The following is an 18,016-nucleotide window of genomic DNA, read 5'->3' on the forward strand; positions in this document are numbered from 1 at the left end:
AACAAAGCTCAGTTAAGGATAGCTTCCTACCAACAGCGGACGAAAAGATTCTTCGACTCTAAAGTCAGGAGAAGAGACTTCCAGGTTGGCGACTTGGTTTTGAAAGAAGTCATTCTCGACACAAGAGAACCAAGTGCATGGGTATTGGGACCTAACTGGGAAGACCCCTATCACATCGCTAAGGTAATATGACCTAGAACGTATCACCTTAAGAGGCTTAATGGTTCTGAGGTGCTGCGAGCTTGGAATGTTGAGCATATTCGCCCTTATTATCAATAATTCCGAACTTGCTTTTAGCTTGATCATTTTTTTTTTTTACTTGTAAAGTTCTCATTGTTGTAAATATCATGAATAAGATTGTTCCAATTCTCCTCAAAGAAATACTTTTGTTGTAATCTCAAGCTTTTAACAATCTTGTTATTTATAACATTTTACAAGATTCAATGATCGGATATGCTATATTTGTTTTGTGAAGTGTGCTTGAGTTATAAAAGTACTATCACAATTGGTCAAATTTCTTTTTTATATATTTCATGAATATGTACAAGGGACGACCAGGAGCTACACCAACAAAAGATAAGCAAACAAAATTCTATTTAAGTAGAGAAGAGAGAGATCACTGGTCTTCATTTCTGGGATCCCTGGCCGCGATCTCTTGGTCATTTGGCTGATCGCCAACCTATGGGTCATCTGCTTGACCTTCAGGAATTTCTGCTTCTGGCTGATTGCCCTCTCAAGCAGCCTCTTGTTCCTCTTGCTCTTTGGCCTCGAGCATGGAAACAAGAGTGGCTTGATACTCATCAGGGAGGTCGGAGATATCCATGTCCAGATTTCTAGGCTGCCAGCTGTAAATAGCTTATATTGCCTAGTGAGTAGCCTTCCTCTCGAGCTCAAGGTTATGTTGCTTCATCTACTCGGTTAGCAAAGTGACTCACCCTTGAGCCAGCTCGAGATCCGTCTACAGCACCCTCTTCTACTTTTCTGAGTTTTCCTACAACTCAGCCCAAGTCTTTTCCGCTACTTTGTCATGCTTTGCGCTCGCTTGTAGCTCATTTTCTCCTTGGCACAACTCTTTGGTGAGCCTCACCACTTTTCGTTGGAGCTCCTTGTTATCATTATCTTTCTTCTTGAGCTCGGTCTTCTGAAAGTCAACTACTTGCAGAGCAGAATTCCTTTCTGTCAGGTACACGTTCGTCTGAATATAGGAAGCCTTTGCCTTTGCATCTGAAGCCGCGAGATCGTGCTTCAGTTGGGCAATTTCCTCCTTCAACTCATGGAGTTTGCCAGCATAATTGATCTTCATCTTCTGTTGGGCCACATTCAGGGCGAGCAAAGATTGCATGGAAAGGGAATATAAAATTAGTTTTTTTTTAAGATCTTAAAAAACTAAGAGGACGTCTTGTAAGGAAAAGTTCTCAAAGAGAGCATATCTTTTTACCTGACTTTGCATTTGAAGGGCAATGGTCACCAAGTCGATGGGTCGAGAAGCCACAAACCTGTTGAAGCTTGTGACAAGTTGGCATTCTGAAAGGGTGTAAACAACCGGCCGTAAGTGGTCTAGTAGTTGCCCTAATAAATCTAACACGGGCGGGTCTAGCCTCGTGGGGGTAGGACCCCCTTCGACCTGTTGTTCGTCTGTTTCTCCTTGAGTAGTTCTGGTTGGCCCTTCTTCCCTTCGCAAACTCCTAAGGGCAGTCGAGGTCCCAAAAGCCTCCCTTGAGGGCGCCCCAATAGAGAAGACCTGATAAGGCTGAAGCCTGTTTTGCAATACCCCAAAGCCTTCTGATTCAGAATCAGTTTCTGCTTCGGTGGGCATTTGCTTTCTTTTCTTGGTCTTCTGGCTCGTGGTCTTCTTCCTCTAAGTGCGACTAGCCATAGGTCGGGGGCTTCCTCGCATCGCTCAGGAGGTTGTTGCCCTTCGGCACCAATTTGTATCCCCCTCGCTGGGATATTGCTAGAGGTCGCTCCAGTTGGTTCGGTCGGATTAATCCTAGGGAAGGTGAACCCCCCAGGTTTCTTTGATGTCTTCGGGGCCTTTAGTGACATAGTTGCTACATGGCATGAAAATGCATCAGCAAAGAGAGTCTTCCCTTGTTAGCAAAGATTTAAAGTTTTTCTGCATGAGAAATACTTACGTGCTGAAGCTTCCAAAGATGCCTCAGAGTTGAAAAAATCGTACTTTCGTAGATTAGCAGTAGTCACGAGTAGCTTCACGTCGCAACTCTGGTCGGGCAATTGACCAAATACCTCGATGCGGCTGAAATCAGCTAGCGCCGACAATCTAGTCATTTTGTTTTCTACAAGAAAACAAAAAATTTATTAGCCTTATTTATCAAGGAAGAGTTAAAGGATGAGTAGTCTGGAAATTAAATGAAAAACCTATTCGGTTAATTAAATTTACGGATTCCATCGTACTCGAAGAAGAAATACTTGGTCTCGTAAGCCCCGACATTGCTGGGGTAACCAAATATCCCTCCTTCGATCGTTGATCGCTTGGAGAGATAGTATGAATCTTTATCTTTACTTTTCTTTAGGTAGCAAGCACAACCAAGTTCCACCGTTGTTGGCTCGTTGAGGTTGTGTTCGCCAAATGCGATATACATAGCGACCGCTTCATATACGCATTTGGTGTTAATTGGAATGATGCAATCTGGAAATGGTCAAGAATCGACCTGATATAGGGGTGGAGAGGTATCCCCACTCCACATTTGAAGATTGCTTCCGAGATCGCAGCAATGTCCTGAGTAGTGTACGACATTTACCGGTACATGTTTACGTTGATCGCGTACTGGTCTAGTGCTTTTTGGATTTTATCCTTCGTGATTGTTGTTCGTACCACTTGCCCGGCGGTTGCTCGCCTCCTTCTCCGGCTGTCCTTGCCTTAGGGGTGTCCATCACTCTTACAGTCTGAAAATGTGTGACATGTAAAGGTAACTCAATCTTCGTTTACATTACCTCATACAGCGACTCAAAAGAGTAAAAGATATCGTGGTTTCTCTTCTATAGTCGCCAAAACCCTACAAACCCTAAAATTTCTTAAGGGTGGTTTTCTAAAGATCTATGCCCTAGGTTTCAACTCTTAAGAGTGTTTCTTTTTAAACACAGCCTGAGGATGTTCACTGTCTAAGTCTATCAGACATTTACACCCACCATTATTCTAAAAACTAAGTTTTTTAACATAAATGAAAAAGAGAAAACGAAAAGGATTTTCTTTACCTCTTGGTTACTGGGAATTGATGTTCCGTCGTGCCGATGAGTGCACATTAACTAGGAAGAGGACGAACTAATCTCTTGAGTGTGAAAACATAGTTTTTCTCTCTGAAAGTTTAAGTTCTGTGAAAATCTTGAACTGGACTTAGGGTTTTATAGGGAGGAAGGTGACGCTTGGTTTTCTTTTATAAGCAAAGTTTGGGCGGTATGCATTAACAGTCGTTGATCGTGATCACGTGTCATCAATCTGCGTGAAGATTAACTATCACGCTTCGTGGAGATCAACTGGTGTTTCCCTTTATTGAAATTGCCAAATGTCGGCGTGATTATCTCCTCCACATTAAATGTGCCCTTATCTGTATTTAATGTTTCAAAAGAGAATGTCGTTTCAACATGGCTTGCATTTAATGCTCATGGTTGACATTCATTGCGCAGAGACACGTCTATCAGATAAAGCTTATTTTATTGATCGAGACAGTTGTCAAGCGCAACGGATAACATCTGAATAGGTCGTTCGAATAAAACACTTTTCTCTTCATGTCAACTGATAACCCTAGGATTATACTGTTTTATCTAGGCTTTTTGGCCGGATTTTGGATACTTCTTATTTCGTTTGTGCCTGAATTGCAACTTAATTTCATATATTTTATGTTTCAGGCCAAAACGTGCAGTTAGAGCAAATACTGAGCGGAATTGAGTTTTTGGACCCAGAAGCAAGCGAATCTCGGATTCGGGGAAGTTCTGAAGCGGATTTGAAGCACTATGAAGCTTGTTCCTATTGGAGATCACTAAAGATTGAAGATTCAAGCAAGGAAGCAAGCGGAGGGCAATTTCGTAATTTCATAATAGTTCAGAAAAGTTCGACGCAGCAAAGTTCTTTCTTCGCCACGGCGATAAACTCCCGGGTCAGATAGTGAATTAGAAGCCAACTCGATGCCGCGGCGAAGTTTATTCTTCACCGCGGGGAAGTCTGCAAATTTCAGTTATTAAAACTGTGCGTTTTAATTTTATGCAAGAGTCTTAGGTTTTTTTTGGACCGACTATATAAAGGGGACTTAGTCATTTTAGAGGGGGTTCGACTTTGTTTTGGGAGAAGATGAGAAGACTGGAGATTAAAACTCTTTGGGTTCATCAAATAGGGAAGATTCACTCTCTTTTCATTATTCCAACATGTTGAATTCTTTGCTTACAACTTTTATTTTGATTTGTTTCAATTTTAGTATGAACTAACTCACTTTTGGGTTAGGGTTTTGATGTAATTGGGATTTTAATGTTTAATCAATAAATTGATGTTGCTTTTACATTCTATTGCATGGATTGTGTAATTACTCTTGTTTTTATTGAAATTACTTGTTGAGCATGATGATACTGAGAAGTGAATCATGTATTAGCTTCTTAGGGTAATTGCCATTGTTTTATTGAACGCTAGAGATAGGTTTGAGAATCAATGAAATCAATTTAGGATTCCATTTAGATTAACGGACTTGGAACTATTAACCTTCAATTTGTTAGGTGCGGAAGCTTAATAGAGATAAGTAGGGAAACATAACCTGAGAATGTATGTTTTACACATTAGGGTGTCCGATTTATAATCTGTGCATGTGAGTGTAGAAGTAACAGAATTCGTAGATTAATTCATAAAATCCTAGTGAAGTCAAAACCCTAACTGCTTTGTTTTAATTGATATTTCTCTTGAATTAACTTTGCTATCATTAATTAGCTTTTAAAGTACGTAGTGAATTTTATTTTAACTTTAGCTTGATTTTCTCTCGCAAATCCAAACATCTTTCGGTTTCTCCAACTTGATAAACAACTAGGAAAATCAGTGCTTAACAAGCAATCCTCGTGGGAACGATACTCTACTTATCACTTTATTACTTTTTGCGACTAGTGCACTTGCTACACATTACATGTTGTAATTTCAACACATCACAAACTCGAAGTGAAATGATTCTCATTTTTTGACAGCAAAATATCCTAGGTGTTTGTAGGTCGCTAAAGTCATATAGAGCTCAAAACACGTCGTTATAGCACTGAACAAGATCTGTCATGGGTTGCTGAACCTTTTGGAATGATCGCCTCAGGTTGCTTGTTGTAAATCTTGAAGATTCATGTCATGACCTTCTCTCGGTTCGCTGGTCGAGTAAAGCTATTAGCCTCATGTCGTTTGTAACAATGTGACTATCCTCAACTGATTGCTCGGGCAAATACTCCTTACAACAAGTCAGGTCGCAACATAATCATGAAGTTCTCAAGATTCAATTCTTGAACCCTAAGAACTGGAGAGCTTCTGTTATGCCTAAAAAGTTAGGGCTGACGTAAGCTTATGTTAGTAAGCACGAATCAGAGTTCAGGAAGGCTTTACGCCATCTAGGAGCTGTCACGCCGTTCTATGACAAAAAGAGTATGGTTGTCACCAAATTGGCAGATTCAGGTTTTGTCTATGAGTGAATGAGGGCCGCAAACCTATCCAAGCCTAAGTAATTTGAGGATATTTCCCAAGTTATCAGTCAATGGGACGCAAGGAAGGACTTGCATGGCACCTACCCACTTGCAGATTTGTAATCATTACCTTAAATTCCTCCACTATAAATAGAGGATTCCCCCTTTCATTTTTTGGACTTATGAGACTGAACCCTCATTCTAATTGTAATCTTTATTTTCAGAGCAAAGATCACCTAAGAGAAAGAGACTGACTTAATATTCAATCTGAATATTCAGTTATTGTACCTCTATTCGTTGTTCGCTATATGCGACCTCCTGTAATCTCTCATATATAAAATAGCAATAGATGTATGATTCGCTTTAAGCATCCGAACCATTTTAAAAATCATCTTTTATTTATTATTCGATCTTTGTATTAGATTATCATAATTATTCGCGTGTAATTTTTAAAAGTTGTTTAGCACTTTGCACATATGAGTCTTTGGTGTCAAAATCAAGCATCAACAACTTATAATTAATTAAACTGCCTTAAGTATCTTAGAATTAATATTCATGCATGTGCCTAGTTATTATTTAGATAAAAAATACCCCTAGTATTATATTATTTAATATGTCAACAAAAAAGCAGTAGTGGATGGGATGAATTAATTGCAGAGTATTTGCATATCAATAGTAAGTTATATGGGAGAGCCAAAGGTTGCTGTGGGAGCCAAAAAAAGGCTTCATTGATGCCAAAGTTGAAGTCTTACATAGAGAATGTCTTTAGTTCTTTCGTAATTAAGAAAGTAATAGCACGAGTGAATGATTGGTTAATTTTTAGATGACCAAAATCATCGCATCTCGCTACGTTATTTCTGATTCATGTGCTTCAACTACCTTTGGATTTGTGTTTATTGATTGGGTAATGTATGAGTTGAATGGTTTGATTGTTACAGAGTTGGGTTCTTTGAACCGCGTTAACCCCATAAATGCAATACGAATTTTCTCTATGGAAGTCGTTATTAATCATATGGCCTTAACTGTATGAAAAAGATTAGGTCGATGCGGAGCCAAACCGAAACCAATCACATGCCCATCTCTTTCTTATGTCGACACTTAATCAAACTGTCCCTACTTCATACAGATATCATTAAATCCTTGTATCCTTAGTAAAACATATTAAGTAGGTAATTAATGTTTTTTGTTTGATGAACTGTCATAACCAAATCAAAGTAAAGAATTTCATCAATTTAATTCCTAGTAATACACAATAGTTAACCTCTGAATTCTAAACATTTTATAAATCCATATCCACTTGAGAGTTGAGGTTGGGACTATCGTATATGTAGTCATGAGTCATACACTAGTGCTCGTTACGTACTGAAGAAAGCAAATTAAAGTAGAAATGGAGCTGAAACTACCTGTAAGCCCCATAATACTTGAACAGCTCAGCTCTCTCGCTCAGTGTTTATGCCTTTCTCTGGAATTTGAAGTCCCAGTTGAATGTACAGCAGGTATGTAGTTGATCAAGGATGCGCTTCTCTCCATAAACTCACGTTTTACTCCATTATGGTAAATACTCTCTATCTAGTGGGATATCATAATAATATCCTACCAGCAGCGCAGCCGGTGTTACAATATTCAAGCTCCACAACAGATCATTAATGACAAGAAAAGTTCTTTATCTGTTTACCTCACTGGTCAATTTCTGGAGATTTTGAAGAAATTTAGAGGCCCCGAGGTACGTTTAAATTGTTAGACAATTAGGTGCATTATAATTATGAGCTTCCGGTGTTCTATTTATTAGTAATCATATGTTAAATTTTAATGAATGTTTTTAAACCAAACATGTGGATGTTGGCGTCACACAGGCAGTTGTTGGTGCACCTCAGGTACTTTAAATCCTTCACTTTACTTTAATAATTAATTAATTGCCACTACCTTAAAGCATCTTAGGATTAATATAATCATGCATGCGGATAGTTATTGAGAAAAAATTCTCCTAGTATTGTATTATTCATATGTCAAGAAAATAATGGATGGGATGAATTGCAGAGTATTTGCATAGCAATAGTGAATTATATGGGAGAGCAAAGGGTTGCTGCGGTAGCAGAAAAACACTTCATTGATGCCTTGCATAGAGAATGTATTAATTAAGATGATACTAAAAAGTTGTATGTTAAAAAACTGATCAACGACCTACTTAAAGTTTTTTTTTTTTTTTTTAATAAGCCTATATTACGCAATATTAAGCTAACAGACAATGATTCATGCTACAAGAGTGAAAAAACAACTGTTTTTTTTTTTTTTTTTTTTTTCTCTAAACATTTTTCCTGATGAAGGCAACCATATAAATAATATCTAAGTAAATATTGAATGTATTCATTATTAATTCATCCCAGTTACTCTTTTTGTGACAGTAAGTCAAGAACCATGGTTTTTGTTCGTAGTGTTACACATGTATTTTTGATTTTGTTTCAGAGAAGAGAAACACCTTTATTACTTTAGCTCAAAAGCTTAGTTAACAAATGTTTATTACAGCTATTACAATTACAAACTTTAGTAAACTCAGTAACTATGGTCAAGTAAACCAGTAAACCATAGTTAGGCTAACTAACCACATCATTTAACAACTAACCAACTGAATTCTAACTAACTAAAAACTAATTAAACCAAATTAATTAACTAATTACAATTACATTAATAATCCAAGATGTATGACTCAATCAATTGATATATATATATATATATATATAGTGGTTTTGTCCTCTATATTAAAACTCGAACCAAACCGGTCGGTTGGACCAGTTCGACCGAGACTCGACAGCTTCTCCGGTCTGGTTCAGGGTTTAGGAGGGTATTGTAATATTTCAAATTTATAGGGACTAATTTGTTATTTTTAAGAGTGTTTTGGAGATATAAAATTTTTAGGGATCAATTGGTAATTTTTTGGGGGTATTTTTGAAATAAATAAAAAATTTAGGGACTAATTAAAATTTTTGAGGGATATTTTTGTAATATACTAAAATTTAAGGGATTAATAGAACTTTTAAAAAATTAAATTATTGTTGACGTCACCGGTTGGTTGGACCGGTTGACCCATGACCCGGGCAGCAAAACGAGTTATCCTCCCGTCCGGGTTTTAAAACAATAGTTTGGTCTAACTGCTTTCTAATTAATGGTATTAAAAATTAAAATACAAAAATGAAAAGAACTAATAAATGGTGAGATATCAAGTTTTCATTTAAATTTGTTCCTTTTTTTTTAAATATAAACTCTTCTCTCACATACGACTCACTGTTTCCGTCTTCTTCTTCACAACTTATTACGAAAATTATGCTGGTTATTGCAGGGCTGACGACTGGTTAATTTTATCTGAACAAAATCATCACATCTGATTCATGTTTTCAGTTACCTTGGACTTGTGTTTATTGGGCATGTAAGTATGTGTGGTTTGATTGTCACAAGTAATTGGGTTTTAAAGATCAGTTGGAACGGACGAAGCTCGTTAGTTTTAAAGATCAATTTTCAATTTTGATTTTTTAAATGATTAAGACTGTCCTTGTTTTTAAAATATGGAAACACAATACTTGCCATAATAATATTAAAAACCCAATGAAGAATTTTGTCAGAAATTAAAACAAGTAGGACTCTGGGAGCCTAATAATTTGAAAGCAACTAAGATTTATCTGTGCAAGAGTCCGCCACTTATACAGTGACAGTCGAATTATTGCTTTTACAATTTGATGAAAACAGAAGCACTTAGGCTGATCGCATTACTGTACACATTTATCATATTTCCTGAAGTTGATGGACATAATGTAGAAATGCAGCTGGTAAAACTGGTTATGGCGACTATTAATAATTGTCAACTAATATTGTTGGCTAGTGCTTCTCTTAAAAGCATCATTAATTGATGTCGGACGGACTTTTATTTTTTGATAAGTTACTACTTATTAGCACTACTGCTGTTAAAGAAAACATATGAGGATAAACGATTTCCACACAAGTATCTATTTACTTATTTTTTGACAAAAACCAATTACTTTGGAGAATATATATAATTAATTAATTAATGCTTGATGAGCATATTAAAGTTCGATGTTAGAAATTACTTTGTAGGCATGCATACCATTGGTTTATATATTGGGGCATATGACTTATAGACATTAATGTAAAGCAGTGCTTGATTGACTTTAACGAGTTGGCATCTCCCAAATTCTCTTTGAAAATCAAACATTAACGGCAAGATGTGAAGCAACGTAAGTGAACGAGGGATGTGAGGCTGACCTTTTCCTCGCCCTGACAAATTGGGAATAGATTTCGTGTGCTATAACAATCGAAAGAAACAAATAAATGCAGTAACGGTTGGCGCTTGGTGGTGAACATGTGGAAATGGGTTGTTGGTCTTTCTTTGAACCGCGTTATCCCCATAAATGCAATACGACTTTTTTCTGTTCAAGTTGTTCTTGGTCATGTGGCCTTCAATAATATTTTTATACGTGCTCCTACCAAATTGAACAGTTACAAGTTGTGGTTGACAAACGAAAAGATAGATTTTTTGAGTGTATAATAGATGATTAACACAACAAACTGTTTAAATGCATTCGTATCAACTTGGGACTCTTATTATTATATATATGGAGTCACAAGTATTCACTACTCAAAGAAAGAAAAATTAGAAATGGAGCTGAGAGAACCTGTAAGTCCTACTGGTCAATACTTGAACAGCTCAGCTCTTTCGCTTAGTGTTTATGCTTTTCTGGAATTTGAAGTGCCAATTGATGATTTACCATTTATGCCGTTGATCAAGGATGTGTTTCTCTCCATCAACTCACGTTTCTCCTCCATCATGGTAATACGCCACTGATTTGCTACTGAAATTAATTGTTCTATTGCGTGCCATTATATATATTCAAGCACTTGTCCTTCATATATCATATAAATTACTTGTTATTATGGTATTATATCAGCTTATTATGTATTATATATGATAATTTATCAACAGATTGCAGATAAAAAAGGAGAGAAACAATGGAAGCGGGTTGAAGTGAAGATCACAGACCACGTAAACGTGCCCATTTTCCCCTCTGGACTTTCACCGGAATCTTATGATAAACATCTTGATGACTATTTCGCCAAAATAGTAATGGAAGAGCTTCCGAAATCCCGACCTTTATGGGAAATCCATATAATCAAATACCCTACCAGCAGCGCGGCCGGTGTTATAATATTCAAGCTCCACCATGCCCTTGGTGATGGCTTCTCTTTAATAGGAGCCCTTCTTTCATGTTTACAGAGGGCTGATAATCCTTCTCTTCCATTGACATTGCCTTCTGTTCAGTTAACCTCCAACAGGAATGGTGACTGTAATCACAAAATATTGAGGAGTGTGCCAAAGATTTTTTCTTTGGTTTCTAAGACTGTAACAGATTTTTGTTGGAGCATATTCAAAAGTACTCTGGTTGAAGATGATCAAACTCCGTTACGATCTGGTGACGTTGGAGTTGAGTTTCGGCCAATCGCCATAGCAGCAATGACTTTCTCTCTTGATCGCATCAAGCAGATTAAGGCCAACAATGGAGCGGTATGGTTCGGTTCTTGCTGCATAAACTAGCTAAACAAAATATCATTTTAATTAATAATAATTTAATTAAAAATATCTTAATCAGATAGGAGTAACGGTCAACATGAATTCTTATCATAGTCGTAGTAATGGTCAGCATGAAAATCTTAAATAAGCGTTCAAATGAGTGGAAATTTGGACAGCGATATTCCATAAATCGATCATCATTTTTTTTTTTTTTTTTTGAAATGTTTCACTTTGAATAATGATATAATTTAAGTAACACTTAAATTATAAAAAAGTATGCTGAAAGTTGACTTGCTTACCTATCAACAACTTAAGTTTATAATATTTTGGATAGTTGGAAGTTGCTTACTAATTAACTTTTTCAACAACTTAATAAAATGTTATTCAGCTAGGGGCCTAACGAGTAAAGATTACTGCAACCTACTAAGTGGGGGAATCATAAGTTATGGGTTGAGGGAGTGATGTGGCATTGAAACCTACGATTGGTTGTGTTCCCATTCCAGCCGTAACTCTAAATGTTAAACTTCCATTAAGTCATGCATGAAGGTCTTGTCTATTTCGGAAAAACGGCCTATGAATTTATGAATAAAGTAAAGAAGGAACAATAATGCAATTCAAATTAATTACTCGAGCTGTTTAATTTTCTTCCTGTGTTTATGATATTTTTAGTTTTTCAATGAATTTTCTCTCACTGATATTATTACAGACGATTAACGATGTCGCTGTGGGAATAATCTTCTTGGGAATGCGGTTATATATGCAAGAAATGAGCCAGGACTCGTGCAAAGCGCAGACTACCGCGCTGGTGCTGCTTAATACCAGGGTGTTTCGAAGTTACGAGTCAGTGAAGGAAATGGCTAAGCCTAGCGCCAAGACGCCATGGGGGAATCGTTTTGCCTTCTTACATGTACCTATACCTCAGTTAACTGATGCTATATCTTCAAATCCATTGGAATTTGTCTCCAAAACACAGCAAGTTATGAATGACAAGAAAAGCTCCCTAGCTGTTTTCCTCACTGGTCAACTTCTGGAGTTTTTAAAGAAATTTAGAGGCCCTGAGGTACGTCTAAACATATATAATGAGTTTCCAGTGTTCTAAATAATCATATATTTGAAATTTTTTCAATCATTTATAACAAGAAATTATTAAAAGTATAACAAGTAAGTAGGCACCGGAAGATGTACACTAATTTTGAAGGAATATTGTTTCTTGGGCATATTTTGTGCTACAGGCAGCTGCTAGATATATTCATACCACTTTAAAGAACTCGACAGTGGGAATCTCAAACCTCATCGGTCCAACGGAAAAGATGGCTTTGGCTAATCATCCGGTTAAAGGTTTGTACTTCACGGTGGCTGGTGCACCTCAGGTACTTATTTTTCATTAATTTACCAGTATAATTAGCCACTTTAATTTGGCTGTCGTCTTCTTTATCATCTTGGAAGTAACGTGCTTCAGTGGATTGGATTAATTACAGAGTCTTTGCATAACAATAGTAAGTTATATGGGAAAGCTTCGGGTTGCTGTGGGAGCAGAAAAAGGATTCGTCGATGCCCACAAGTTGAAGTCTTGCATAGAAAATGCTTTTCAGATGATACATACAGCCGCCTGTGGAATTACTCCTCAACAAGCAAGAGCATGACACAAAGTGCTTTTTAATTATGAATAGTTTCAAACTAAAGTATTATGGAGATTAAACGGTGCTCGGTGGTTTTGCTTAAATACTAATACGCATGAATAATGTTTCCTTCTATTTTTTTTTTATTTTTTTTTTATTTTTTTTTTTTTTGGATGTTTCTGGGAATATTATACACAAGTATGAAAAATAATATAATACTTACAAAAATTATATCCAAAGTTTTTCATACAAAATAAGGTATCAAAATATGATTGAATGAATTAATATAAAAATCATTCACTATTATTTAATATATATTTATTAAATTAATTTTTATATTAATTCATCAGATCAAATTTTGGTATGTCACTTTAAATGAATTACTTTTGGAGTCTTTTAAGTGTATTATTATTCATGTATAAAATAGATAGTGGTTTTGTGTGTTTAATTATAAGAGCCTTATTCTTGTTTTACTTTGATGGTTTTCGTAAGTGTTCTGAATTATTCTAGAAATTAGAATAAATAATCGATCCATTCTTCTCTTATGTGCATTATCTTAAAAATAAGCTTCCTGATCCGTTAAAGTACGGGGTTTATTCGAAGAAAGCTGTCATTTATTATCAATTCCTCATTAATACGATAGAATAATTATGATATAATATCTAAAATTAAGACTTTGTAAGAGAAAAGATCCCAACTGTGATTTGCGAATTTATTAATTTGTTGAGTGAGGTGACAACGATATTGTATATATCATCGAGTCTCTTCTATAAAAGATAAAATAAAGAAGTGCTATTATGTATCACTTCGAAAGAAACAAAACGGTAACACGTATGATAGAACCAAACTAAAAATAAGGCTGACAATCAGCCTGGTGAAACTTAAATCAATGATGGGTCATGGGTCCTAACTAGGTGTGCCCCCCTTGTTAATACACCATCAAGTTGTGTGCCCCCCTTATTATTACACCATCAAGTAGGTGCTTGTCACATCGTCACATAATGACTCACGTCAAAACAAAATATAATTGAAGAAATTATTAATAATCTCTTTGATATAATAGCATGTTTGTGAATGAAATTGGACAAGTCGATCTATTTTTTAAGTACTTTTACTAGATAATACAATCATAAACCAACTTCAAATCTATGCAATCAACAGAAAAGCTCTTTAGCTGTTTATCTCACTGCACAACTTCTCAAGATATAAGTTGGTGCTTTTTGTTATTATTGCTTTTGGTGCCATCAGCAGCAGCTGGATTTATTTAAGGCAGTTTAAAGAACACAAGTATGCGAATCTCAAATCTCATCGGTCCAATGGAGCAAATGGCTTGTATTTCATGGTGGTTGGTGCACCTAATGTAAATCCAAGATTTTGTAAACATGTTTGCATACACAGGTGCTTTTGCTTTTCCTATATTAAATAATTGTGATCACCTTGGTTTAATTTATATAATGACCACTAGTTGAGCCATCTCCCACGTAATTTCATTCTTATATATGGAAATTGTTAATCTTCAATCAAACACAAATTTAACCTGTTCATCTATCAAACACAAACAACACACAGATCCATTACACAAATCAACCAAGAACAAGAAAAAAAACATAAAGAAGACAGCCAAGATTTACCGTGGTTTGTTTATTCCAATGGAATAAACTACATCCACGTTGAGCTCAAAGTAATTTGAGACTGTTTGCACTATAAGGATTGAATTCGTTACAGATTACAACAAGAAATCTCAATAACACCCAAATCTCTACTCTCACACAACCCCTCAATCTACCTGTAATCAACACAACCAAGACAACTTAAACAAGCATCTAAACCAAAAGAATATACAATTTCTTCTACCCACAATTCTAAGAAAAACTGTGACTTGATTACAACTTGAAGGAAACAAATTAAGCACCCAGCACTTGACGAAAACGCGAGAGAGAGAGTGAGTTTTCAATTTGATTTTTGCAGTGAATTTTAGCTTTAAATAAGTTGACCATTTATGCTAGTTTCCACCATTGGATTAGGCTGAGATTAATGGCTGAAATTTGTCACTTAACACCTTCTTAAAACGTCAGCGTATTGGAGCTTCACTTAACAAACTCCACCTTGAAGCTTCAACACATTACCGGATCAGATACCTTATCAGTGCAGTTCATCCACAAATTACTCATCATAGCTCTATTGCTGCAACTTACTCAACATGCAGCAGGTTCAAGCAGTACTTGAACTTGGTTGGAGACACCACTTTGGTTCCCATATCTGCAGGATTGTTCTCAATTGGCACCTTTTTCAGAATGATTACCCCTTTGTCCACCAGCTCCCTCACAAAATGGTATTTAACATCAACATGTTTGGTCCTCTCGTGATATACAGGATTCTTGCTCAAATGTATGGCACTCTAGCTGTCAGAATAGACAGTGACAACACCCTCCAATAGTTTAACTTCTGATAGTAGCCCTTGGAGCCAGAGAGCTTTTTTGAAAACATCTATCACAGCCACATGCTTTGCCTCAGTTGTGGATAGAGCAACGATTGGCTGAAGCTGGGACTTCCAGCTGACACTGTTTCCAACCAAGGTGAACACGTATGCAGTGGTTAATTTCCTTGAATCTTTGTCACCTGCAAAGTCAGAATCTACAAATCCTACAAGATCAAGTGAGTCATATCTTTTTCCATATTCCAAGCCAACATGCACATAACTATTAATGTATCTAAGAAGCCATTTAAGAGCAAGCCAATGTTCAAAACCAGGATTTGACATGAATCTACTTAAGAGTGAAATTGCAAAGGAAAGGTTTGGTCTGGTGCTTATCATGGCATACATTACTGACCTAATTACATTTGCATAAAGGATATTTTCCATTTTTATTAAATCCGCATCAGATTTGGGGCATTGTGATTTACTTAACATAAAGTGACCAGCCAAGGGTACATTCACAGTTTTAGATCCTGCCATGCCAAACCTAGACACTAATTTTTCCAGGTAAGCCTTTTGATGGACTTTTAACTTATAGGCCTTTCTTTTTCTATTTATTACCATGCCTAGAATCCGTTTAGCACTTCCTAAATCCTTCATGTCAAATTCATAGTTCGATTTTTTCTTTAACTCTTCTATCCTAGGCTTAGACTTGCAAATTAAAAGCATGTCATCAACATACAATAGTAAATATAAAGGCATGTCATCATATAAAGCATAATAGAAACAACTATCATATTTGCTTCTATTGAAGCCAATGCTAAGAATAAAAGCATCAAAACGCTTATGCCACTGCCTAGGGGACTGTTTCAGTCCATATAAGGATTTGTGAAGTAGGCATACATGGTTGGGTACGTTTCTATCTACAAAACCTATGGGTTGTCTCATGTAGATCCTTTCTTCTAAGTTCCCATGCAAGAATGGGGTCTTAACGTCCAGTTGTTTTAATTCTAAATCTTTATGGGCAACTACGACTAACATGATCCTAATGGTCTTGTATTTCACAACGGGGGAGAATATCTCATTAAAGTCTATTCCCTCCCGCTGTGTGTATCCTTTGGCTACCAACCTAGCCTTATACCTAAGAGGGTCAGAAGAGTTCATACCTTCTTTAAGCTTGAATAACCACCTGCATTCAATCAATTTCTAGTCTTTGGGATTTGGAACCAAAGACCAGGTTCCATTTACCTTTAGGGACAACATCTCTTCCTCCATTGCAGCTTCCCATTTTTCTTTGTCTTTGGATCTGACTGCTTCTTCATAGCAATCTAGTTCTGTTCTCTGGACTTGAGCCCTTGCCACTAGGGCTGTGTAAATCAAATCAGCGTAGGAGTATCTTGTTGATGACCTGATTTCTCTCCTACTTCTATCCTTGGCTAGTTGGGACTAGGCTAAGGGATCAGAATGGGGTTCGGCTGGTTTTATAGCATTTTCCTCTTCCAACTCAGGGTCCAAATCTGGCTCATTAATTTTAGCTTCCTGTTGCTCCAAATCAAGTTATGTTGCAGTAGGCTCCACATCAATTTGGACTCTCTCAGGTTGATCCTGATTCATAGATTTGCTACTAGTTGAACTTGTGTCAGAGTTAGTAGTTTTGTAAGGAAATTCATTCTCATTGAAAATAACATCCCCACTGATTATTATTCTAACTATAGGGGCACTCCTCTCCTAAAGCCTATACCCTTTGGTTCCCTCTTGATAACCTAAGAAGACACACCTAAGGGATCTAGGATCTAACTTCCTTTTACTGTTATGGACATAAGCAACACATCCAAAGGTCCTCAAGTGTCCTAGGCTAGGTTTCCTATTACTCCACTTTTCCTTTGGACACATAAAACTGATGGCACTTAAGGGACTTCTGTTAATAAGGTAGACAACTGTGTTAAGGGCTTCTCCCCAAAAGGACTTAGGAAGGTTGGATGTGAAGAGAAGGCATCTCACCTTCTCTAGGGGGGTCTTGTTCATTCTTTCAGCAACCCCATTCTGCTGAGGGGTTTCCTAATAATTCTATGTCTTAGGATGCCATGTTCAGTGCAATAGGAGTCAAATTGCAGGTTACAGAACTCTAAGCCATTGTCTGTCCTAAGGGTTTTAACCTTTTTGTCAGTTTGGTTCTCTACAAGAACCTTCCAACTCTTAAACCTACCCAAAGCTTTATCCTTAGTCCTAAGTAAGAAAACCCACACCTTTCTATTGTAATCATCTACTATGGACAGAAGATAACTACTACCCCCATGTGATTTGACCTTTTCAAGTCCCCACAAGTCAGCATGCAAATATTCTAAGCAGTTGGCAGCCAGGTGAGTTCCCTTTTGGAAACTCAGCCTGTGTTGCTTGCCCATGATACAGGTCTCACAAAAATCAAGGGGTTCAATGGGGTCCTTACCAAATAGGCCCTGCTTATGGAGGATGTCCAGGCCCTTTTTGGCTCATATGGCCTAGTCTTAAGTGCCATTTTTCAGTAGCATTCAGGTTAGTAGAAAGCAAAGCAAAATTTAAACAATCAGAATAGTAGGATCCACACATAATATACAAACCATTCTTTTTATCCCTTTAAGCAAAACACTGTTATTTTTATAGACATAAAGGCAACCATTTTCAACTTGATAACTACAACCAGATTCATCTAAAATACCTAATGAAATTAGGTTTCTTTTTAATTCTGGAATATACCTCACTTTAGTCAACTTGACA

General features: G+C 36.7%; 1 protein-coding gene across 1 annotated transcript; it reads left to right on the forward strand.

Moving 5' to 3' along the window:
• Window positions 1–10,199: 10,199 nt before the first annotated feature.
• Window positions 10,200–12,991, forward strand: LOC116138951 (O-acyltransferase WSD1-like). Its single transcript, XM_031424632.1, has 5 exons — window positions 10,200–10,489; window positions 10,643–11,221; window positions 11,934–12,287; window positions 12,460–12,597; window positions 12,706–12,991. The coding sequence occupies exons 1-5, from the start codon at window positions 10,211–10,213 to the stop codon at window positions 12,868–12,870; spliced, it is 1,515 nt and encodes a 504-aa protein (XP_031280492.1). The 5' UTR covers window positions 10,200–10,210; the 3' UTR covers window positions 12,871–12,991.
• Window positions 12,992–18,016: the final 5,025 nt, after the last annotated feature.

The sequence above is a fragment of the Pistacia vera genome, unplaced genomic scaffold, assembly GCF_008641045.1.
Source record: "Pistacia vera cultivar Batoury unplaced genomic scaffold, PisVer_v2 Contig11, whole genome shotgun sequence".
NCBI lineage: Eukaryota > Viridiplantae > Streptophyta > Magnoliopsida > Sapindales > Anacardiaceae > Pistacia > Pistacia vera.

Excerpts from the sequence above, each read along its gene's own strand:
- LOC116138951 (XM_031424632.1), top strand. The coding sequence starts at position 10,211 with ATGATTAACACAACAAACTGTTTAAATGCATTCGTATCAACTTGGGAC. Across the intron at positions 10,490-10,642 it reads CACGTTTCTCCTCCATCATG|ATTGCAGATAAAAAAGGAGA; the intron begins GTAATACGCCAC and ends ATTTATCAACAG. Across the intron at positions 11,222-11,933 it reads TTAAGGCCAACAATGGAGCG|ACGATTAACGATGTCGCTGT; the intron begins GTATGGTTCGGT and ends ATATTATTACAG.